At 43.3% G+C, this 26,361-nt stretch overlaps 1 protein-coding gene across 1 annotated transcript; it reads left to right on the top strand.

The window, feature by feature from the left end:
- The first annotated feature begins 8,455 nt into the window (after positions 1 to 8,455).
- On the top strand, positions 8,456 to 25,344 carry LOC128455577 (vang-like protein 1). Its single transcript, XM_053439248.1, has 8 exons — positions 8,456 to 8,554; positions 9,668 to 9,839; positions 16,320 to 16,748; positions 17,283 to 17,458; positions 18,556 to 18,689; positions 21,313 to 21,463; positions 22,538 to 22,772; positions 23,467 to 25,344. Exons 1-8 carry the CDS (start codon positions 8,487 to 8,489, stop codon positions 23,725 to 23,727), a joined length of 1,626 nt encoding a protein of 541 aa, XP_053295223.1. The 5' UTR covers positions 8,456 to 8,486; the 3' UTR covers positions 23,728 to 25,344.
- Positions 25,345 to 26,361: the final 1,017 nt, after the last annotated feature.

The following is a 26,361-nucleotide window of genomic DNA, read 5'->3' as shown; positions in this document are numbered from 1 at the left end:
TCGGCTGGAGGCGGGACCGAGGCAGGATGTGACCGGCCCTGCAGCCGAGTGTGTCTGGAAGCAACCGGATACTGATGCAAGATGCTGTGAGGGGTTATACGGTTATATATGTAAACTCCACAGGCACCGTGCAGCCCTGTGCACCATGGGATTGTAATGGGTTAATCCCATTGACTTTTCTCCATGGTTAAAGAGAGAGCTCACTCAAAATTAACATTGAATCATTATCTACTCACCACTATGCCGATGGAGGAGTGGGTGAAGTGTTGAAGTCCACAAAACACTTTTGGAGTTTCAGGATTAAAGAACATCATTATTCTGTTTCAGGTATTAAGAATCAGTTACTTCAATTATATTGGATTTGGCTGCAATGCTGTTACCCCTGAAACTCCATCGGCATAGTGGTGATTAGATAATGAGTGAATTTTCATTTTTCTTTTTTGGGTTAACTATCCATTTAACACAGCAGCTCTGAAGGCTGCTGTGTGATATTCAGCCAAACTGAAATATTGCGATGCTCCATGCCTTCTCTAATGTCTTCTGGCCTCTCTGTTGTGGTTTTGATTCCTGTTCGCACCAGGCTGTAGACATATTTATTTCAAGTATCTTAAATGAAAGACAACAATATAGTCAACTTGTCTGTGTTTCCACTATATTGATGAACGTACGTTGAAAGTGTTGAAAATAAACTGCGAAAGCTGAAAATGTGTCTGAACCACTTGTCTTTTCTGTTAAATCCAAGTTTTATCACAATATACATCTGAAGCCAGAAGCTTTAACAAAGGCAATGTTTGAATTTATTTTTATTTTATAAAATGATAGGTTTTAATTTATTCAAATTTGATCACTTGACATTAATTATGCATAATTGTAAAAGTAATAAAAACCGAAATGAATCATGCTCAGTGCTCTCTGTGTTTTGACACACAGTCCTGTCTTTATATCATGTGAGATCAGCCGGTGAATGTAACCGCTGCGTGTTTTCTTAGCTTTTTCTCTCCATTAGTCAGAAGCTGTCTATGCTCCTTCTCTACTCCTCTCTCATCCTTTTATTGTGGGTCTCCTCAGCGTAATGTGGCCCAGGGGGCACTGGGTATTGTTCGTATCCACTCCAGCAGTAAGACTGACAGTCCTTTGTCCGCTCACTGTGCACAGCAGAGCACACACTGGACTACACACTGTATGATGGGGACTAGAATCCTAACATCATTATTTTAGACAAATGGGGCAGATGATTATTTAAGGATCTTATATTTCTTTATTCAAGACTATGCACAGGACAGTTTCTGGAGATTACACTTTTTTTCTTCACGTGTAGGTTAAGTTTACCTTCATGTGTGATCAGGTTAGGAGCTGTGGTTCGAGGTCATTCTGGAAACTCTATGTCCATCTTGTACATGAATTCTTCAGTTTAACACTGCCTTCTGATGTTTCGTAAACAAAAATGTAACAGCTAAAGCCTATCCACTTTTTTACAGCCTTGGGTTATTAAAGAAATGTTGCTGTCATGATACACCGTGTGAATCATGAAAGCATCAGATCATTACTGCCCATGTAAACCAGGTTAAAAGGTTGTGGTAGTTATTTCTGTTCATATATTTTAATCTATACCTTCATGTTTTTTGCACGCATTGATTACTTTTTAACACTGCTTCATCATGAGAGGCTGAATAATTGGTGTTAAAAGATGTTTTCAAGGTCAAGAATGAACTCTGAAGAAGTAAATAATATGAGGCAAACCATTCTTGAAAATGTTTTTTTTGTGACCTGTTAGCACCATTGTGCAAACGTTTACTTCCACTTTCTCATACCATTATAATACCGGTATATTATATGGTCATATTGTGTGTTTATATGATTAAACCCAATTAATTCAGGAGTATTGACATTTCAAGCACAGCATCAGCTGAAATTAGGAATATCTTCAAACTTTATTTGAACACGCCTGATAGGAACACATGATCACCACCTCTAAGAGCTTATGGGGCCTTTTGGGGCCCCTGGGGATGTCGGGGTCAGGCAGCTGCTAGCTTTGGCTCATTAGTAATGAAGTGCTCAAGGCCTAATGTGATTTTATTTCACGATACTGGAATATTGCTCGATTTAATAAGCAGATCCCCCAAAATGAAAACACACCAGTGGTTTGTGACTCAAGTGGTATTTCAGTTAAATAAATTTCGTTTCAAAATGTTGAAAAAAAAGATCTGCCCCCTTCACCCGTTGAAACGTAGGGTTAGTCTACATGTTAATAGGCCAAAATAATCAAATATCTTAACTTTATATGTTTGGATATATGGTAACTATTTCATAAAGATGTCCCTTCTCAGTATCACTGGTTTCCTCATCATACTCTCTATGAATGACATATTGGACCAGGATTGGTTTTCAAACCTGTGTTGTCACACAATCAATGAATCAATTTGTCCCGATGGAGAAACTGTCTTCTCATTCCCTTCCAAATCACGACCCCTTGTGGCCCGCCGTGGTAAAACTCCTCATTTCCGTGCACTTGGAGTCTATCGCACCTCCATGCTGCTGCCTTCCTCCTCTCTCTTCTCCCGCAGCTTATCACAATGGCCAAGCTCGTGTGAGGGAGCTGCCTCTCGGAGCAGAACAACACAGACGCGCCTCGGCACCACCACCACCAGCAGTAGCAGCAGCATTTTTACGCACAGCGCGACGGAGACGCACTCACACCGAGACGCATGGGAGGGAATATGACACACATTTGATAAAGAGGTAGGTTTAAACGAATTGATGCTGTAATCATTATCCTCATGAAAAGCCTGAGATACAACCTAACAGGAGATTTACTGATCAAGTTCAATGCTGTCGTGGAAAAAAAGGGGGTTTCATTCAGACCAGACGCAGATGCAGCCTTTAGCCTTGGTCCTCCTAACCCATATATGTGTGGAGATTAACCTTGTCGTTCTGCTTTTGTGTTACGTGCTCTTATGTGTAAATAAATGGACGGAAGCATTGTTCCAGGTGATAGTCGCTTATGTAGCGCGCTGCGGTTAATGGGGTTCAGGATGAAACTGAAATGAGATCCATTGTAACCGAAACTGCAGCCGTGAAATAGAGAAGTCACATCACATCCTCTAGCTGGAAACAGACTCGGGAGGAGTCCTGTTGGGATAAAGGGCGTTTCGGAATCCAGGCTGCAGCTGCAGGCTGATGCTGCTGCGCGTCGCCACATCTGTGTGGCGGGCTCACAGCTGGATGGTTAGGTGTTGGCGACACCGGAGCCGCCTCGCGCGTCTCCTCTCTGACACTGTCGCCTCCCCCGAGTGTCCCTCCGAGGCATGATGCTGCAGTGAGACCGTGCAGCACCTCCAGCCATGTATTATTGAGCAGCGCTGATGGGTCCTGTGTGTGCAGATGAGAGGCTGATGAGATGAGAGGACACAGTGCAGGAACCTGGGAACCCCTGAAATGCATGAGTCACCACCCTGGAAGCTATTCCTGCCATGGATGATCAAAAGAAGCTGTTGTTGGCCTTGCCTTTTGTCACTGTTCTCTTTATGCGTCCTAGCTGGCAGGGCAGAGTGTGAGGAGTTAAAGGTGAAATGGAGCCGTACCTTTTCATCTCCCTTCAGACTCCAGGGGAGCATTAACAGGATCCTGCATGAGAAGCCGGGGATGCTCCACAGTAGTCAGTAGTGGTAGTAGTAGTGCAGAGTATAGTGAGTGTATTTACGGACAATAAAGCACAGCTCTTAAAGCAGGAATGTACTGAAGCGTCTCCTCCTCTAGCCTCCATCACCTCACTGCCTCTCCCTCTGCTGTACTTTTACTTAGTTCCACATGAGCAGATCAGAGGGGACTAAGTTTGCATTCCAGAGAACTGTGTCAGGTCTTAACTTTCTCCTCTTGACTCTTTGGTTGTGTTTGTGGGAGTGAGGGAGTGGCCGAGACTGTATCCAGTCACTCAAAGGTCACAGGTTTGCTCCCTGCACATACCGAACAACATTCTTGTGCCGGGAGTCAAATGTCAGATTGTCACCGCAAACAATGAGAGGAAAACACACGAGAAGCTAGTTCCTACATAAATCCATGATACTGTTACCAACAGGGGAAAACATTGGGTTTATTTCAGAGAGGCCGCCCAATGGACTGTGTTGTGTTTGTGCAGCTACATCCAAACTGGTACAATTTAGTTTAGAAAATAGCGTTTTCAATGTATAGAGATCTCTGTCCACAGGAGAGTTTGGGCTCCGGATCTATTTAATCCCCGTCAATACTTGAAAATGCATATCACGTGACCACTTATGAACAATGGGCATTGCTTAAATAATAACTTCTACTCCTGCGCAGTTGTATCATTGTTGAATGCTGAATTTAACTGCACACGAGCTGTTGGCAAAGACAGGGTCAGCAACACTTGTAATGGATTATCTATGTTGTGTTCTACACTGGGGGCCGAAGCTACTGCCGGTTATTTCCCCACCAGACAAGGGTCATGTGATGGGAGCCTGACAAATCAGCCAAGGCTACGTCGTGACCTACAAGACAACGAGCAAGCAATTGTTTCCAAGGCATTGTTTCCAAACATCTGCATTTCAGCCTCTCCAAACTAAAACACAGCCCCGGATCTTTCAAAATAAAACGGGCCCGGCAGCGTTTCCAAACTTCTCCGTTTTATCGGCTCTGAAAAATCCAGAGTAGTGTGGACGTCAGGCATATTCACAGCAGAGTTGATGCAATAATGCAAACAAAATCATATTATGGATGTAGCCTGGGATAGAGATGTATCCAGATGTATTCATCCCTTCCTGCTTCTGATATCAGGACTTTGGGCATCGGCCATCACCTGTGCATTAAAATAATAACAATTTATATAACATATTCTAACAGTATGCTGCTAACCCTGAATGAAAGTCATGGTTGCCATCATTGCTGTTTGTCCTCGCTCAGGTTAAACCCTTTGAAAAGAAATACATACAGAGAAAGGAGCTTTCGAATTTGCTTTATTATGTCCTTTGACAGTCATAACTGTGATAACATTTTAGCTAGCTCTGGCTAACGCTACCCTACAGGAAATCACTTCTTCACTGCTCTAAAGACAGCACATGCCAGTGACAGTGCAGCACAATCACTGTTTTGGAGCAGCAAAGAAGAAGAAATGATTTCCGGGAAAAAGGAAATTGCAGTTTCATCCGGGTGAGAGACAAGATATCAGATCAGTACATAGATTTGCATACTCGCATATATAAATAATAATTACTCAATGAGTATATTAGTCGATTAACATAACATTAATTTGCAGCATTTCTGATAACTTGTTATATGTTTTTTTTTACATTTTTGGACTTGGTTGATTGGTTGAAACAAGTCATTTAAAGACCGTAGACTATGATGGCCAATTTGTTCTGTGAGCATGAAAATATTCATTAGCTGCTGTCACAATATATGATTTAGTTTTACTTATTGTACATTAGATGGTCAATTTGTAGCCAGACTTCTATGGAATTGTGAAACCACTCTAACACGGCAGACGGACAGCTGCTGCATCTGGCAGATCCTGGCACCACGGCGCCAGGGCAGGGCGCTCATACAGGAGGGAGGGGAAGGCATGATGAGTGATGGGTGTAAGGGAGGGCACAGATGCCATGGCAACCACACGACCAGTATGATCTGTGCCATGCAGTTAGGGTGCGAACACCACATCGCACTATGATGGAATATCTCGGTTTGGCAGCCAAATGTTTCTGCAGCCAGTGGCATAACACTAACCTCCCACATTCTCAGCTTTCTTATCAATGTATGAGCAGGACCAGCAGGGATAAAAGAGCCTGACCCATCAGATGCTGCAGCTCCTCCCACAGAGACTCAAATATTTCAAGCATTCGTGCATTCTATTCATGCTCTTTGAAGTAAAACTGAAAAAAAAGTGAATCCATAATACATGAATCCAATCTCTGAATCGGACCGTGTGTACTTACAGTAGCTCCCACTGCGCAGCAACCTCCCTCCGCTAAACACATTAATGAGTGTTTGTTTTACATTAGTGTCACTTTCTGCCCTCGTGCATCTCTTCTCTGTGCAGCCAACCAGAAAGGCCCACAGAGATGTGGCTACGCTTCACCAGAGAAAATTTCCTCTGCGCCACAGACTCCCTCACAGAGGACCACTGAATGTACTGGACAGGCCGACCCACTGTGAACGGGGGCAGCCTCACATCTCTGACGCACGTTATTATTCCCGCATGCTTTATTCATAGATATCCCCTTCGTTTGTAACTGATAGTTGTTCTTACCCCGTGGCAGCGATTTTCCACATGGCCTGGTTCACTATGCCTCTTCATGCTCGTCCTGTGGATGAGTGGTTTCTCGGGGGGGCGGCGGGGGGTTGGGGGGGTCATCTTGTCCCACATAGCGCTGCCACGCGTTCAGAGATCAGCACTTGTGGGGTTAACAGCTTTTATTCAAATCATCGGGTTATTCATTTAACCACACGGGTGCTGGGTGTGATGGGAAGCCATTGTTTGCTCTTTGTTGCCCTCTCCCCCTCTCGCACACACACACACACACATAAGTATATTACACAAATTTACTCTCAGCAGGGGTGATTGATTATCGCTGTGAGATGGGGCCTCCTGCCTCCTCTGTTGCCAAGGCAACATCGGACGCTGCAGATGTGGGTTAGAGAGGAGAGACGTGAGTGTCCTCTGTCAAAACTCTGGTTTTTGTTTGAAATTTTTATGGGATAACACCAGCTTTGATGCTGTGCGTGCAATGCTCTTGCATGTTCAAGTGCATTATTTATTGACGTCCTGCGTATCCACAGCTCGGCCCTTTATTCAACATGATGTTTGTCTGCTTTTAGTAGCAGCTGCATCAGTGGAGAATGATGTCATACTTACTCTGAGAGGAAGTTAGCTTTCTGTTACACAGCAGCATTTTACACCTGGATGCTACAAGTCAGATACCACAAATTGTATCCATAAATAATACTATAGGCAGGGGTAGAGTTATTATATCATTTATATGCATTATACGACAATGCTTATTGGAAAATCTGTGGTTTATCATATATGCACCAGCCACATTTTGAATGATGGGCAATGAAAGGAAAAGAAAAACATTCAAACCATCTTAATGGAAATCGGCTCCATTGCAGAATCGTCTTTTAACCATGATTTCCTTGTGTGAATCCACATCCTAATATCCTGAATGAGCTATTTTAGTGTTAATACGTGCACCATTAGCTGCCGAGATAACAAATAGCCCCTGAACCACGAGGGGAGAATAGCCCACAGTGTGCGAAATGAGACATGGGCCGAGAGGGGGGGGCGGGGTGATTGGCAGGTGGACGGGGAGTAGATGGAGGTCTAAATGAATGGTCATGCACGATGGAGCACTGGACGTCCTCATTCATCACACAGCATACATTAAGGCCCAGGAAGTGAGTCTGACCTCATAATAACAGAACGGAGAGGAAGGAGGTCGTTCACATTGTCTAGATATGATAAACCTCAGAATTCGTTTGAAAAACACAGTTTGTTGAATTTATTTATGATATGAACCGGTGCATAGCTATACTGAGGACTCTGAAATCAATATATATTCCTTTTGTTTCATAAAATGTATTTTACTTCATTGTATTTTTCTTATTTGTGAATTGGTAGGTTTTAGCACTGGCCTCTGTTTGCTCTGTACCTTTCTTGTTTAAGAATTGTATTTGTTCTACTCATTATTTTCAGTTTATTTAGCAAAAGAAAACGGTGCCAAAACGGCTGCATTAGACAAAGTTACACTAAAGAAATAGACGTGAATAATATGAAGGTGAAGAGTAGGGAGTTTTACTCACATTCTGGAATGAAAGCAATGTTTCCAAATAAAGTGAGTGTTGTGTAGGTTGAATAGTTTTGCCAAGTGCAAAACTGACAGGGAGGAAATTGAGGATTATCCACTCCTAATCCTTTTCAGACAGTTTTTTTGGACCCGACTGGAGCTGTTGGAGACATTACACCGAACATGTAGACAAGCATAAACCTGCCTGGTGTAAACGTTAATGATTGATCATCTTACCTGGCATCCATACAGAGCAACATTTAGTTCTAATGAAAATGGCTGATGATTGGGATATTTTGATAACTGGTAATTCTGCCTCGCCACAGAATGATGAGAATCTTCACAACGCTGTAGAGAACCGTGTCACCTGGTACTGGCTGCTGCTCGCCAGTGTGTCTAATGCATTATTTGTTAGACGTGCAGGAGCAGGCTTTGAAGCACACCTCTCTCTCTCTCTCTCTCTCTCATACCCTCTATCTCCCTATCTCTCAGGTCAATGTTGCTCCTAAAGCGCCTCTCTGGGGTAGCTGTCTGTCGTCGCGGATTCCAGAGGCTCGTCTCTATAGCAACCCGTTCCTCCTCCTGAGCGTTGCTGCCAACTCACCCGTTCTGCTGCCACACGGCGAGTCTCTCCTCACCTCCCCCCCCCCCCGCCGGCCAATCACCCACCGCCTCTGAGACGGCGCTGGAATGGACACCGAGTCGACCCACTCGGGCTACTCCTACTCCAGCCGCTCCGGGAGATCAAACCGACATGGGTATGTGTTCTGTCTGTCTGCCTTTCACCATCCGACTGTCTGCCCCCCCCCCCCCCCCCCCCCCCCCCCCCCCCCCGCTCTACCTGTCTATCCCTCCCCTTTTTTTGTTGCTGAACCTCTCAGTATTTTCACTGGAATGCCTGTGGTGCAGTATTTTTTTGTGTTTGCCTTCATTTTGGTGCGAGCCACGTGTTGGCTCAGGCCACACAAATGAGATGGGAGACTAAAGAGAGAGAGCGAGCGGGAGACAGGGAGAGATTGAGACAGACAGAGCTCATGGATTAGGGTCGTCACAGATGAGTGGCTCTAACCTATTTCAGTGATCTACTTTGCAAATAAGAGAATCATTTGATTCCAGTGCTGTTCATCCCTCGCTCCTGTGACTCTATGCTGAAATAGCCTTTGCTCTCCCTTATCTCCAGCTTTTCTAGTAGGACTGAAACTAATAATCTACATTTGCAATCCGCCCACGATTTGTTTTTGTTTTTATGTGTTTTGGTCATGCAACTGTGGGAAAAAACTATTCATTACAAGTTAAAAGTCCAAGAGGACATCTATAGATGCCTTGATTTTTCCAATAATCTGTTCAGTTCTGAGCAGAGGGTGGATTCTTAGACAAAACACATATTTGAACTCCATTTCATCTTAAGCTTTAGTAGAAGGAAGATTTTCCAACATTTGACGGACAAAACAAGTGATCCAGAAATGGTTATTATTTATAGACCGTAAAGATACTCAGTAGAGCGCATACCCCCAAGTCCCCTTGCAAAGACATATTTGAATTTACGAGGTCAGGATTTTTATTTGGATCTGCACCAAATTGCTCATAGATTGATATTTTTTTTTTTAGATCCCTTAATCATTCTCAGAGAAATAGAGAAATGTTGAAAAATGCGCTGTTACGTAAAGAATCCAGATTTGCTCCAGAATTTAATCGGTCGTTTCTTGTGTTCCACCATTCCACAAAATAGTAGAATCGTTTTTGGTGTATATTTTTGAGTGCAGGCGAAAACATGACGTTCATCATTTCTGATCTTATGTTTATGGGTTTATAGGCCTATATTGTTGTACCAAACCTTGTGTTCAGTGTGAGTCTATGTGCTTGTTTTGCAGGGACCGAAGCCGTGAGCGTCACAAGGCCAGCAGCAGTAAAGACAGCAGCCGCTCGGAGAGATCCGTCGTCATCAACCCCCCCGACACACCGTCCCAGGAGTCTCCTGTTCACAACGGAGAGCCGCTGCCTGGAGAACCCACGCCTGATGCAGATCACGGAGACGACGCCCAGGTATTGATGCGGCAGTTGGTGCAAGTGAGGCTGTGACAGTGAGGCTGTGTGTGGCATACTAAGTCTCTGCAGTAATCACATTCCTTTAGAGTAAATCAGAAGGCCCCGTAATCCAGCTATGAAGTCAGCGCCGTGACCTTATGAACTCGTCCTCACACAGCTGGCTACCCACTGCCACACGGCCTGACACATATTAACAACGGTGACAAGGGATCATATAGGTCAGAGGATTAGTATCCCTCTTGTACGCCTGGATTTATACTGACGACGCGGTGTTATAGTGCATGCGTGGGTGCGCGTGTGTGTGTGTGTGTGTGTTTGATACTGCGTATAAATGTCAAGCCTGATAGCTTTGAAGCAAAGCAAATTTGTAGCAGTCATCCCATAAAGCTGACTCTGCTGAGCTCTGCAAGCAAAGTAGACGCAGGGAAATGAAACCCGGCGATAATGCAGCTCAAAGATAGAGTGGATATTTAACTTAAGTCAACTCAGCAGGGATTAAAGATGGAGTCGGATATTGTTTACCTCTCGTGCGTTGACAAGAGGTAGACGAGAAAAACTATAGCACTGTCCTCACTCCTATGCTTTAAGCTAACTGTCCTCTGGACGCAGCTTCACATTCAACATACAGATGTTAAAACTTCTCGTGTGACGTCTTACCGAGAAAAGCAACGTGCTGTTTGGTCAAAATGTCAGCTCCCTCTTTTCAGTGCAGGGGATCGGGTAAGTTGCAATGGAAGTTAAAGGAGGAGGCAAAAAGAGAAACCTAGAGGAAGAAAATATGAGTGATAGATATTATTCTTTTGAGAGGACTCTGCCTGAGGCTGCGTTCACCGGGCCTCTCTGACCTACTTCAAATCTATAGTAAAAAAGAGAGCCGTTTATCTTTGTGTGTGTAGTGTTATTTTGTCTGCAAGGGAAAGAGAGAAGAAGTGTGTGCATGTGGAGTAACTGAGTACGAGCTACCTGCAAAAGGTGCGCTTCCCCAAACTAATAATATGATTAGACTCTGGACATGTCTTCAGCGACACCTTCGGGGGGGTCTGACCTAATTTGCCGTTCTCTTGCTCGGCATCCCCCGCTGTCTGGGCCGCCACATTCCACGCTGTCATGTGACTGTCAGCTTGCTGCTCGCGTCCATTGTTGGCGGTGTAAGTTGATCTGCAGGTATGTTGCCCTGCAGAAGAATGTTTTCCAAATCATCAGCAGCACTATCACCGAAGTCTCCTCCATGCAGCCAAGTGTGAGGGTTGGATGGGAGAGCTGCGGAAATACTCACAGGCTCCATTGCAGAGAGACTGTCTCCCTGAGTGAGATTAGCTGTAGCATCCAGCCAAGCGCCACTTTGAGGAAAGCTGATATGAATAATCCTCCATGTTTACAGTCATGCCTATGACATAAGGATACCCTCTTGGGCCACAGCTTCTGCTCGTGTGTGTGTCACGAAGCAGGTGCCAGATCTGTTAGTGAGACTGTGCATGCTGCTTTGTGACGCTGTGACTTTGTGCCAGACGAGGCAGCAGCTTCCATGTCCACACAGTGTTTGCTTCAGCAGCACCAAAGCACAAGCTGAAAAACCACACAGCCCAAAGTCTCCCTTTGGCCTTTTCTTCAGCTCCTTCCTTCTGCTACCACACCAGCAGCCTGTAATCGGATATACAAACAACGGCACTCGGACATTCCCAACAGTCCTCTTGAAGACATATTATGTCACAATTCTTCATTAAAATTTCTAAAATCCATTAGACCTACGTTATATTTTATGGACATTTTACATTATCCAAAATGTTTCCAACAATGTTCAAATGCAGAGTTTCATTTTGATCACTTTTAAATTGCGTCATATCTTCTTTGCCCATCTCTGCCATAACTTCCTGGACAAATGATGTATGAGGAAGGAAAAACACACATCTAACCAGTTAGCTAGTCGGGTTCTTTTCGTTCTACTCTTTGTGAGGGTCAATACATTACCTCACTGTGAACATTATTTGCGTCGCACATCAGGTCGATTTTCATTGGCGCCGCTGGAGGAGACAACAACCCCCATGATCCCTTGCTGCCTCACTACATCATCAAACGAGGCCTTTTGTACCTGTTTTGATTGAGAGACCCCTCGTGGCAGAAGTTATTCCCTGATATCTGTGAGAACGCCCAATCCAGATCCGTGGCAAAAATCTATTGGGATCGTTCTTGGCATATGTCCCATTCTTTAATCGAGTTGCATGGAAATCTGCTTTGCTTTTTTCATTTTTGCGCGGCCCTGCTGCGAAACAAACAGCCTTCTTGCCTGAGGAAATAATGACCACAACAAAAGAAAAGGAGGAAATTAAAGAAAACCTTTTGAGCGGTTTTGTAACACATTCTTTTAGCTCAAACAAACACACACACACTCTATGACACTAATACACTCGCTAACACCAGTGCAAACCAACATGTTAAATGTCATCCTAACCTCCACCCAGGCCGTCGGGGCTTATAGCCATGGTGTTGTGCATCTGGCTGACTGTGAGCTCTGCAGATGTGTGGGTCGGTGGAAGCGGTGCTAATCAGTATGTTGTTGCATTGTTGTGCCTTGTGACGGTGGAACAGGCCCCAGCATAATCCACATTCACCCTCTGCCAGATGAAAAGAGCGAGCTGCCAAGCAAGCAGGCAGCAATTATGTCGCTCCCTCTCCCCCTCGCTTCCCTGTAACGCTTCCCTGTTTCGTTCTCCCTCGGTTCTTTGCACTTTCTCCTCACTTTACTGTGGAGATCAGGTCTGATTAGTGTAGCGTTAATCCTGGGGTTTAATCAACTGAGATTTAATGGCTTGTTTTTAACAGAGTATTAGCTCAGTCAGTGATGACTGGCTGTGAAACCTTGTTTGTATAAACCCTGTGGCAGAGAGATAGTGTGGGAGGCTGAAATGCTCTGATTGAGCATCCAAATGGAGGCTGATGTAGAGTATGAAGGATTCGGTTGCATGTGTTAAAGTGAACCGATGGAATTATTGTTTGCATTAATTGAAGTCTCAGATTTAGAAGTCAAACTGGACCACCAAACTACAGGTTTGCTGTTGTTTATTAAAGATCTGCTACTTTACTATCCATCCATCCATCCCTTATCTATGCCGCTTATCATTTGAGGGTCACAGGGGTTGGACCCAATCCCAGCTGATATTGAGGGGGAGGCAGGTTCACCCTGGACAGGTCTCCAGCGAATCGCAGGGCAGAGATAGAGAGACAAAGGAACTCATTCACATTTAGAGCGTAGAGTTCTAACCCCAATCTGCATGTTGTTGGACTGTGGGAGGAAGTCGGAGTACCTGAAGAAAGCCAACAAGTGCATCATTGTTCAGTTTCAATTATGAGCTGTTTGATCAGATCAGCGTTTATGTTTTGTGAAATTCTGTCGGAGTGCAACTTAATTGAGTTGTCTGTGTTAAACAAACAGCTCAGCATTCTGGGAAATTCCTCTTCGAGTCACTGGTGAGATTTAAATGAGAAGATGCCAAAGTCATGTCTGTGTGACAAATAGTTGGGGCCATCAGCTTGTTGTCTTGCATGACAGGTTGAAACTGCTTGGTGCCTCTAAGACTCACTGTTTAACACATTGTGTCTCTTTTCTTCAAAAACCAAAGTGTAAAATGTCTATTTGTGTTTTTATGTGTGGTTTTGTGTGGGAGTTTCTCTCGGCTGCAGACTCTCGGAGCCGCTGCTGGTTGTCTGGCAACAAAACTGACTAGAGTTGTTTGTATCCTCATGTTGAACAGACAGATACAGGGTGAGACAATCTACTCTGCAACTAGGGCTCAAAACATCCAATTGATCCTTTAAAACACTTGATGATCACAGAGGAGGGAACACACGACGGGTTTAATCGCCACAGACTCAGCAGAGAAACCAGACAGTCTGTGTCACTCCTCGCCAGATGTTCGATGTTTGTTATGATGGCAGACTGAAAGAGGAGGACAATGAGGAGGTTCTCTTTATACGTTTATAAAGTTTTAGTGTGGTGGTTCTCCCCTGGTCTGCGTGGGGTTTTCTACAAAAACATGCATATTGCTATGGCGGGCAGATCGAGCTCAATTCAAAAAAGAAAAAACACATAGAAAACAACTTCATCAATTGGACATCACATGCGCTGCAAAAAGTCACAACACATGCAAATACAGAAATGTTTCCCAGGGGGACCCAAAAAGTGTTGAACCTGAGTGTATTTCAATGCTTTGTGAAGTTATTTCTGTATTTGCATGTGTCCACCATCTTCACGACCCTAACAGAGGATGAGCTGTATAGATAACGAATGGATGGATGGATTTTTATTATAATTTACTTTGTGATTCTGAGCTCTGTGCCTTATTGGCCCCTTCCCACTGAGCATGATGTCTATCATTCTTGCTGTGACATACATAAATGTTATGAATTAGCAGGTTTATCTGGTTTTTGATTAATCTGATCTCAGAACAAAAGGAGAAGAGGCCTTGTATCAAAGTTTACCTGCTCATTTGCCTCCAGTTTCCCCTATGGCCCCTCAAAAGGATAAGAGATATGTCTATAATGGATGAAAGAAATCTGGATAGTTGCTTTCTAAAATTCTATTCCGCCTCCTATTGAAGTGTGGATCAGCACGGATCATGAGATAGTTCCCAGATCCTGCTGTAAAGGTTGGGACCGAGTTAAAGAGAGTTGGCTTGGGAAAGAAAAGGAGTCGAAGAGGAGACGTGTGAGCTGAATAAAAATTAGACTAAATGAAACTGACGCTACACGTACATGGCCGACCTCTGGCTTCATGCATTACTCTGGCAGCCACATACCCCCCACTTGCCCCCTCACCACCACTGTCCCCCTCCCTCACTTTCTCCTCCTCTCGTGCTCGTTCATCATCCGGCTCCTGTTAGCATCTGCTCCTGTAGCACCGCTCAGTTAATTGGCTGTGGAGGGCAGAATTCATTGTTATGTTGCTGATTGGAAATATGCAAATGGTAAAATTGCCTGAAATAGCACACTTTACATTTAGAGGAGAGAAGTTGTGTTACTGTTCCCTGCAGGTTCATTTGAGGCTCCACAGACTTTCCTGACGTGTGAGGGTGCATGTGTGTGCACGTGTGCGTGATGCCATAGAGGCCCGTTTGTTCAGCCTGTCATTTTTCCATCCTTCATGCCTCTCTCTGCAGCTGCTCCTCCTGTCAGTGGTCGCGGTTGTAGATGTGCACAATACAGTAACAATGGACGGCTAATTATATGAATTAATGACAGGCACACAAACTAAACGTCTCCTGAGAACAGACATGTCATTAATTTAGTCTGTGTGTCTGTGTTAGAAAAGATTTATGCTGGAAATGACCCAGAACAAAAATATGACTCTAATTTGCAATGATGGGCCTGGAAAGCTTCAGCTGCTTTTGTTGATGTGATTCACTATGCGCGTGTGTGTGTGTGTGCGTGTGCATGTGTGTGTGTGCGTGTGTGTGCGTGCGAGTGTGAGTGTATGTGTGTATTTTTACCTATGTCAGCGTGTGCAGCTTCCTGCCAAAGTGAGCATTACTGCACATCCCTTCCTGTCAAGCTATATTACTTCAATGGGACTTTGAAGGCCTCGTATAATGAGGCGAACCTCCAAGAAAACCAAACGTCTCTAAATAGCACGATGAATGTCCTGTGTGCACTTTTGTTCTCATGCAAAGAAGGAAGAAAATAGGAAAACTGAAGCATTATTGTCTGTCAGGCTCCATTTATGAGTTGATTTTCCGTTTCCTTGAGAATTTCCCGGGTTACCTCCACCGGAGAGGTTGTGTTTTTATTGCCCCCGTCTGTCTGTTGGTTTGTTTGTCATCACAATTATGTAAAAAAACTACAGAATAGATTTCCACACAACTAGAAGGATGGGACAAAGGCCAGGAAAGAACCCAGTAAATCGTGGTGCAGCTTTGGACAAAGGGGACGATATAATATCACTTTTTTTAATATAGCGTTTTTTTGATTTTTTTCTTTACAATTTTCACAGGAATAATACATGCATACTGATATCTGCAAAATTTGGTGCAGCCTGATTTTAATTTAACAAGACTGATGGGTCTTCGACGTCTTCCAAGGAGGTTATGTTTTCACCCCTGTGTTCGGTTTGATTGTTGATTTGTTTGTTTATAAGCGAGATTATACAAATACAACAGCCCAGATTTCCGCGAAACTTGGTGAAAGGATTCAATATGGGTCAGGGAGGAAGCAATTCAATTTTGGTGCAGATCCGGGAAGTACTTTCGGTGAATGACAAAAGAAACCAGGCACATTTGGGCAACTGATATCTGTGAGTTGGTGCAATTTGGTGCAGCTTGATTGAATTAAAGGCGACTGTTGGGCCTTGGGGAAGTTATGTTATCAATTGAGTGCTACTGAAGTTCTGAAGGAGTTTCATCAGCACAGGTTTTGGGAATAAGCACCAACCATGACAAACACAAAATGACACATTTCCTTCATCTTTCCCTCTATTTCCCATTTCAGGATGATAACTGGGGAGAAACCACCACCGCCGTGACAGGCACCTCCGAGCTGAGCGTGTCCCAGGAGGAGGTGGTCGGCCTTGGGAAGGGGATACAAGACCGGACCCAGGGCTTCCGCCGCTACCTTCCCCTCGCTGTGGGCCTGTGTGTGGGGCTGCTGGTGGTGACCACACCCCTGCTCTTCCTGCTCCTTCCAGCCGTAATGTGGCCTGATAGATTGGAGGCCTGCGGTGCGGCCTGCGAGGGCCTCTTCCTCTCCATCTCCTTCAAGCTCCTCATCCTCATGGTGGCCATATGGGCCTTGTTTCTCCGCCAGGGCCGTGCCAGCCTGCCGCGAGTGTGCGTGTACCGTGCCTTCCTCACCACACTCACACTTCTGCTCACCATGTCTTACTGGCTCTTCTACGGGGTCCGGATCCTCGAGGCACAGGTGGGTTAGAGAGTGAGATGTTAGCATGTACTCACTGTCAGCTTTTACCAAAGTATATATTTCATATCGCTGCCACTCCAGGTTTGAAATGATAGAAATCACAAGAATTTAACATATTAATTTTTAACTATGGTTATACTGATGTATCAAAGTGATTATCTGAGAATAATAATCTCTTTCTGGGACAACTTCATTATATATTTATTTTGCCAAAGAAATCATAATTACTCATTCAAGTTTAAGGGAAAAGATTTGAGTTTTGGCTTGTACATAAATATATACTGTAACGATAGCAAAATCATACTTTTTTATTATTCTCTATCGGTGTTTAGCTATATATAGGTAAATGGTTCTCACGTTGTGTTTCTTTCTTTATTCCTGCAATGCTATCTTTTATTTGTTTTATCCATTATAAATTTGTTTTGTTTGATTCCTATTTTTTGACATATTGCACAAATCTGCTGTATGTCGTTTGCTGCCCATCACCCACTCACACACGCCTGATCTTTTCATCATGTGCTGTGGTCTGAGCAGGACGAGGACTACCACGGCATCGTCCAGTTTGCCGTGTCCCTGGTGGACTCCCAGCTCTTCGTCCACTACCTGGCCGTGGTGCTGCTGGAGCTCCGCCAGCTGCAGCCCTGCTACAGCGTGTGCGTCATCCGCTCCACGGACGGAGAGTCACGTCACTACAACATAGGACAGCTCAGGTTTGCGAGCACGTTCTCTGTTATTACCTCGTTTATAAGTGTGCAGTGTTTCGAATGAAACCATTTTCTAAAGGAATATGACCTTTCTGTAGAATTCACATTAAGATACAGACACACTTGGTCACAATCATCAGTCTCCACCATGTTGACGTAGATATGTAATTGGAGGCCACAGGGACGGCTGGCACAGGCAGTAATTGAGTTACACATCAGTCTCCTTGTCTAGTTCGCTCAAGGTGGGTTATTATGTGAGTCCGGGGGGAGGGAAGAGAAATTGACGGACACAGGCACTCGTCCTATAGCTGTCCTACTTTATTTGTGCTTCAGACAAGTGTCTGTCTGACTATGACACAACAAGGGGTAATTAGATTAAGGGTCGCGTGATGCGGCTAAAAACACAATTTACATTCATTTTCTGGGCGCAGTTGGAATTTGCAGGATGATAAAAAGGGAGTAGAGACCTGTTTACAGGACCAGGCCCCAGGAAAAGATAAAAAATAAACATTATATTAAGAGCTTCCAATCATTTCGAGGGGCGCTGCACTCACATACATCATGGACATCACATGACATGGCTTTCCAGACCCCTGTCGCCGCCTCTAACATAACACACCCAAATCTCCCACTAAAACTGAAGGAGAACGGGTGGAATCTCAAAGACAGTAGTGGTGTTTCAATTCAGGGGCCACATCCTTCTGAGGCTGCATTTGATGATCAATTACGCTGAAATAGGCTGTCGAATTTCTAAGGCTACTTCAACCACAGCCGATAAATGCATCCTTCATCTTTAAGACTCCAACGAGTGGCTCCTTCTCAGTCCAACCTATCCCACAATGCATTGCAGTCGGATTGGAACAACACGGGTCTACATGTAAAAAAAAAAAAAAAAAGAGTTCAAAATTTCAATTTGCGGCAGCAGTAAGGACGAGAGAGGTTGATGACGCAAATCATGAAAAATCCTCCGTAGACTCTTGATAAAAACTTACTTTTTAGTGGGTTGAATGTCATTATTCAGTTTCATATATAACTTTACCATAATGTAAATCATATGCGAACAGACTCTGAGTTTTCACTTGTCTCTCTCTCGTCTTCCACAGTGTTCAAAAGGCCGCTCTGTCCATTCTGGAGTATTACTACAGAGATTTTCCTCTCCATAACCCAGCGCTTCTGTCTGCCTCGAAGCACCGGGCCGCCAAACACCTGGCCGGGTTAAAGGTCTACAACGTGGATGGTTAGTCGCCTCATCTGTCCTAATAATTCCATCACATACAGTATATATGTGTATATAAATAAATATATATATACATAAGTATCATTATATAGTATAATGATAATTATGAGTATCATTAGATTAAATAATGATACTTCAGCCTAAGGATTAGTCTCTTGCGGATTAGTTTCACAAAACGAATGACAGTTCGTCCTCGGCCTAACTCAGATCTAAGGGCTGTGTTTCCATGGTAACAGTCAGTGTCACCTGCTAAGCAGTGTTTCCATGGCAACAATCGGCAACGCCTGCTGACTAGTGGCAATGAATGAAAAAAAGTAAAACTGGTGTGTAGTCGTATCGTGTGTAGTCAAGAGAGCCATGAGAGAGGAGAAAAGTTTTTAGTGAGCACAGTGATGTGTTGCAGTGACTGTGAACCTGACTGATGAGGAAACAGAGGAACTGACTCCTACTACATTAAAACATTTATGCTGCATGTTTTTGTTACACTCACTGAAATTTTTTATTTGACTATTTTTATTGAAGTGAAAGGAGCTGAGTGGTTTGAAGCAGCTGCTCTTTGCCTTATTACTCAGAACTCACAGCAAATTAGTCCCATTTATGATAATCAAGAACAATCAGAGCTTTCAAGAATCAGCGCATCAGCAGCACATCATCATACGGACTGAGAAACGGTCTTTTCTGAGGAAAGAGACAAACAGGCTTGCCTCTTTTGTGGAGGCGGAAATGTTTGGTAGCGGTGACGGAGATTATCATTGGTTACATACACGTTTTGTAGTTTCTCAAGAAACAGTGAGATTGGTTGATTGGTGATTTCGGATCCAGAAGGAGTGGAACTCCAGCAAACACAAGTTCTGCTTGTGCTTATTTCCTAAAGAGAATTATTTTATTCTCTTAATATAAAAAAACTGTCATAAAATTTCAAACTTATTATTTTTTACTTAATAAATTACATTATTCTCCTAATATAGTGACATTATTCCTCAAATGTGTGATTTATTTTCTTCAATGTGGCCCTAAAACTCCATCATAAGAACTCAACAGCTTTGTGCAGCTAACTTGATTTTAGAAATCTAAATATTTGAATTTGCTAATATTATTCGTACAGTAGTTTTTTTCCCAGCTATTGTCAGAGTCTGTCTTTGTGAAGCCAGCTTCTTGCTTACTATGTCTTTTCTACTATGCTCCTCCTTTTCTTTTTCATCTCCATCTCTTCCGCGAGCAGCTTTTAAAAACAAACTGAGAACGTACCTTTTGGACAGTAAGTACAGATACATGTCCTCAATGGCTCCACACAGCACTTTATCACAGGAAGCTGCTAATTTCATGGTTCGGTTGGCTCCATATTTACGACGCTCTCAAGCCTCCGTCCCTGACACAATGTATACACTGCATCTACAGAAAGCACTCACATACTCCTACCGTGGCTTTGCCTCCCTGCACCCACAGACATGCATCCTGCAACGCCACATATTGCATCCTTTCCCGCAGTTAAAAGGCTCTCTCCACTCACCACCCATCAATCCCCCACCTTGCACAGCACTGTGGATTTCGAGCAGGGGTGCAGTATGGGATATGGTGTCCTCACAGCACCACCTACCCCACCCCCCTCCCGATCAAAGAGCAGCGGAGAAGCCTCTGGAGGGTTGTGGAATTTCGAGCCTTAAATAATTCATCAGAGTAACGCTCATTTCTCACATACTCCCACATCTCTCCTTCAGCCCCACTCGCTCCTGGTTTTCTTATTTCCCCTTCCGTCTGTATTTCATTTTTCACTCACTTTGGCCCCACCCACCCCTCTCTCTCTCTTTCATTCACGGATGTTCTACTAATTGCACGGATAAGTAGGCCAGGAAGTTGAAGAATCTTCAGTTCACGCTTGTTTTCAGTGGAAAGTATTTGATTTGATTTTTATCTGATGTCATTCTTTCCACAGTTTATACGAGGACAGTTTTCATCCATGTTTCACTACGAGACTCCACGTCTCCTCTCACCTGCACACGCACACATATGCAAATTATATTATTAATGATTTATATCCTTAACTGACCTGCAGCGTTTACTCTCTATAGCCTCCTCCTCCGAATGCTGCTGATCTTCATGAATATGGACCAGATCCTACTCCCCCCACAACGAAACCCCAGGAACTGTAATAAACTGCTGTACAAGCTCCATTAGCTTTATGGGTTTGTCACACAAATCAGTACATTCACAGATCAGACAAGAACTACGGCCTTTGTAGTGTAAAGTGATGAATATCTCATCCACCCCACCCCCAACACGCCCAAATGAAAAGCCTCCTGCTTGATACTGTCTGCGGAGAAACGCGGAGCCTTCCAGTTGAAATTGCCTCTTTTCCTCTGTGCTATAACTAATGTTCACTGAGGCTGAGACGCTTGATCTGGCAGCTTGGCTCAGAATTGTGAAGATTAACACAGACACCCTTCGATCTTACTCAAAAGTCCAGGAAGTACGACCTCAGTTCTCCTCCAATGCGACCCTTTCTTTTCACCGATTCAAACGGAGATACAGCCCATTCATCACAGCCTGGCTGGGTCAGGGACCACTTCCTCCCAACCCGGGACGAATTTAACCAATTTGCCTCCATCTTCTCCTTTTGGTGCAGCCCCAGGAAACCCAGCCGGGGCTCAGGCTGCTAATGGGAATCAGTCACGGGCCATGGTTACAGCTGCCGCCAAACGCAAAGACAGCGCCCACAATGAGCTGTACTACGAGGAGGCCGACTATGAGAGAAGAGTCCGCAAACGCAAAGCCAGGTGAGGAAAGAAATGACATCATGCCTCAGGGTGATGTGCAGATCCAGAGACTCTTTCAGACATGCAGCTCAGGACAAACTAAATGTGACGGGCGCTCTAGCATTTCTGTAACTCAGCATGACACAAGTCTGATTGACTTAGAAGCTAAAGCAGCACAAGGAGAACTCTACATAGTGAGAGACCTTTGGCTACATCCAGATTCCCCCGTTGTCATTTGATGACGCATCAACTCTGATGCGGATCAGCCTCGGCTACCAGCGTAGAGCACAACACTGATAATCTATTACAAGCCTCGTCTGACCCTGTCGTCTTTGCTACCAGCTGGTGTGCAACTATTTTCGAGCTATTATTCCAGCAAATCCTGTTTACACCGGCACACGCATGCACAGGGTACATGTGTGGTCATGGGATATGCATTTTCAGGTGTGTTGGTACGGACAGGGATACAAACTGGTTCAGCACCAAAATGTTAGTCCTCACAGAGATCGTTTTGATTTAAAAACATGATTTTGAAAGGAGGACATATGGATGTAGCCTTGTATGTATACTGCAAATTTGAAGGCTTGAATCTGCCTGCAACAGCCTCTCATTGCATTTCTTATAACGCTAGCTCTCCTATCAATAAAGACGTAATATCTGCCCAAAGAAATCTTTAAAAAGACTTTTCAGGTCTATAGAACAGAAGAAAAAACATCTTAATTGTACTTTACCTATATTAAATTGTATCCTGTGTGCTCATATTATTTTAAACTAAATGTTTCATTCGCCATTCATTTGTGCGCTATGGGATATTACAATATGGGCAGCGGTGTTCACTGTGTAATATATATGATCAAACTGATGAGAATTTATTCAGGGATTTAGATGAGAGCAGCAGGGGCAACTGTCACATCAGGACTGTATAAAGCTCTAAGGAATATTTATAGACGGCTACAGAAGCCATTACTTTGACAGATGATGGGTAAAGCCAGCATTATTCTGAGTCCCATATCATGTGGTGTACATGCGTTGCTTATTGAACAGTATGGATTAAGAACAGTAACCTTGAGAGCTGACACTAAGCTGCTTTGTCAGGCTGGTGGTGGCCGTGGAAGAGGCCTTCACTCATGTGCGGCGCATGAAGAAAGAGGATGAGCAGGCAGCCACCTCGGACATCATGGACGTACGAGAGGCGGCTCTGGCCATATTTCCCTCCATGGCCCGTGCCCTGCAGAAGTACCTCCGCACCACCAGGAGGCAGCACTGCCACAGCATGGAGAGCATCCAGAAGCACCTCGCTTTCTGCCTCGTGAATAACATGAGCCCTAAGGTCAGCTTTGATTTTACTACTTTATTGTCTTATTGTCTTGGTCTAAGAGGTGTTTTTTGAAAGGCTGATACATCGACTGTTGATACAATACAATGCCAGAATATATGGGATATCAAAATATAAAACCAAACATACTGGAATATTTAACACTTGAGCATACATCAGTGTGATTAGAATCTCCTAAACTGACTAAAACCAGCATTTTATTTTATTGGAAATTTTTGTTTCATCCATACCACATCCACTAACATGGAGGAGGCACGGTTTCCGACCTACATTGCAGCGGCCACCAGGGGAAAATAGAGAAAACATGACTTCACTTTTAGGAGCTGTCGCACCATCATATAGAGTCTATGGTTCAGATCACATCATGCATGTTTACTTGTCTCAGCAAAGAGCTCAGATCACTCAGATGAGCAAACTGTATCTGAACCACTTTACAAGTGAAGTCATTTATTTATTAAAATCAAGATCTTGGACCCTGAAGGCAGAAGGAGTAACTCTGGTAAACATGAGTTCTCTTCTCTACTTATTTCCTCAAAATTTGAATTTTTATTTATTTATTCTCGTGACATTCAGACTTTTTTTTAAATCATGACTTTATTCTTGTAATATTTAGACTTTCTTCTCGAAGTATGAAAATACTCGACTTGTTGACTGTTGTCGACTCATTGGCTGTCTCTGTGTGTGTCAGGCCTTCCTTGAGGCCTACCTGGCCCCTGGTCCGACTCTGCAGTACGCCCCTGAGCGCTGGATGGCCGATCAGTGGACTTTGATCAGCGAGGCGTCCGTCACCAGCGGCCTCAAGGAGGGGGCAGAGTTCCTGCTAAAGTGTCTCGACTTCAGCTTGGCCATCACCATCAAGAGCATCCCTTTCATCCGAATCACTGAGGAGTACATCGACCCCAAGTCCCACAAGTTTATACTGCTGCTCCAATCAGAAACCTCCGTTTAACAGAGCCCCTGCCTGCCGATTGCTGGACTTGCTACCATGTTCTGACTGAATTTTTTGAAAAAAATAGCATTTTGTACCTCCTTTTTTTGTACTTTGTTTGTGTTATTTTTCTCACATAGAATATCTCAGTGTCCTTGTCGTTGTCCCGGGAGACATAGAAGACAATAAAAGACAGAAAACAGGAGGGAGTATGATTGGATTTCTCTATCTTGACTTTTGCAGAACACAGTTCAGGTATTCCTCTATGCACTTCAGATGACCCTCCACTTTACTTGCATGTGCCAGTGTGTGCCTGCGTGGGAGAGTTTCAGGAGGAGTGTGTGATTTAGGATGCAAAGGTCTGTGTGTGTGTGCGTATTGAGTATATTATACACCCGGGGTTTGTCTTCTTAGCCTGTCTCCCCTTTTCTTTTTAGCGTTACGTAGTGACCAGGATATTTAATACAAAAACTGAACCCTTTTCACCAAAACTGCTCTTTTTCTGTCTTAGCAATGAATATTTATCTGTCCTGTATCACACACTTATGTACAGTATTTATATGTGAATATACCGTATCCTCAATTTTATATGAAATCGTGTTCTGTTTGAAGGATTTCTTTTTTCTTTATTTTTTACTGTATCAAAGTTTTTTTTTTTACCTTGTCTGTCTGCACCATATTTGTGGAGATAAACTGGACTGTAAATAGCTGAAGACACGTTTTGTAAATGTCGGACAAAGAAAAAAAAAAGCCAAACGCAGTCGAGCTGAAAACGCGACGGTCTAGCCAATAGATTGTGAAGAAACAGATGTGACTTGTCATTATGTTTTGTACAGTTAAGTGTGTGCAGTGTACACTGATCAGAGGGACGTCATGTCGGGACAGGTCATTTAGATTTTATATCTGCACTCGTGATGTTTCATTCCGGAACATTTCCCCCTGATTTGGATCGAGGAGGACATTTCATTTCCTCTGTGTGTAACAGCAAAGTGAAACACGCTGATCCCTGAGGTTCTGACAATGTATTAAACATACAAATAGTTCTTAAACACAGATCTCAGGAGGCGTTTCAAAAGATTGGACTTTTTCCCTGAAATAAAATCCCCATCCAATATTAATGGTCTCTTAACTCACGCTGGCAAGTGTTAAACGTGTTAAGATTTGATAAATAAGTAATTATTGTCAGTATTTCTGCTGTCAGTATTCTGTGTGTAGACACTGCTGCCACCTATCTGCAACGGCTGGAACATAAAACTGTGCTGTGCGTCAATGAAACGGTTGATTTCTCTGAATATTGGGTCTGTATTTTTTAGATCTTCTGTATGTGGGAGGCGTGTTGTAAATTAATATTTACACAATTGTTGCTGTGGTCACTGACCGTGTGGTTTTGTTTTAGGGCTGTGTTGTAAATACTTATCGACTACACGTGCCTCAGTTTTACATATCTAGGAGCTGAACAGCATGTGTGTGTCTGTGTGCGTGTGTGTGTGTGTGTGAGAGAGAGAGAGAAAGAAAGGAAAAATGATGAAGAAAAGAAAAAGTTTCCCACTTGTCATGCAGCTGACACGTCCCTGTCTTCTTTTATACAACAAATGTAAAATCATAGCAGTTGTGTCAAAGTCACATTTGTTAAAAAAGTAAAAAATAAATGAATATTTGTATTGACCTTTTAAAGGTATTTGATCGTTGTTGTATTTTTTATGTGATGTGATAGAGCAGTATAAAGAATGGCTAGTTTTTATATGTCTGGTTTTTCAGTGGCTTTCAGAGTTTCACTGTTTAAAACTACTGCAGCTTATTTGCAGTAGGTTGGCGATGATAAATAATACTTTCTGCCAGTCTTAATACACATTGACCTTTACTTATATTGATTTGTTATTTGACCGGTTATGTAGAAATTGGAAATGTATGGACCTCTGCAATGAGGTAATGTTTTCACCCTATCCATTCCTTTGTATGCTTGTTTGTTTGTAAACAAGATGACTGGAAAATACTGGATGTATTACAGCAACACTTGGTGGAAGGATGTGGTGTGAGTCAGGGAAGATCACATTATATTTTGTTGCAGGTCCGGATCAAGGGGCAGATATAGGAATTTTTAACATTTTTAACATTGTGATATTTCCCAAGGCCTGTGAAAACCAGGAACTGATATCTATGAGTGTGTGGAAATGGTGCAGCTTCAGAGTAAAGGGGACTCTTGGCCGTGGTGGCTTTATGTGCCCTAGGTTGGTGATGATAAACACATGGTTAGTGTAATTCTGCGAGGAGTTAACTATACTTGGGTCTATATTGATTTGTTATTGCACTGGTCATTTAGATATTTATTTTATTTCTTTATATGCTTTATTCTTGTTGGAATTTTTTTGTTGGGTTTTTTATCATCTATAAATGTGGGAGGTACGTTTTCTCACATTATTATTATTAGTAGTAGTAATAGTTGTAGAAGTAGTAGAAGAACATCTTATAATATCTGCGAATAGTGATTGAATATAAACAAGAATTTGCAGTCCCACAATTTGCATTAGGCAGATTTCAGCTACCGTGTTTGGTATCATTTGCACTTTATTTTACATATATATATAATATATATATATTGCCAATATTCCAATAAGGTGCAGTTCTTGTTTTGGGGATAGCCTGATAAAGTAAGTT

Source organism: Pleuronectes platessa, chromosome 14, assembly GCF_947347685.1.
Source record: "Pleuronectes platessa chromosome 14, fPlePla1.1, whole genome shotgun sequence".
Classification (NCBI taxonomy): domain Eukaryota; kingdom Metazoa; phylum Chordata; class Actinopteri; order Pleuronectiformes; family Pleuronectidae; genus Pleuronectes; species Pleuronectes platessa.
The sequence above is the reverse complement of the archived record's forward strand: the minus strand, read 5'-3'. Positions and strand labels throughout refer to the sequence as shown.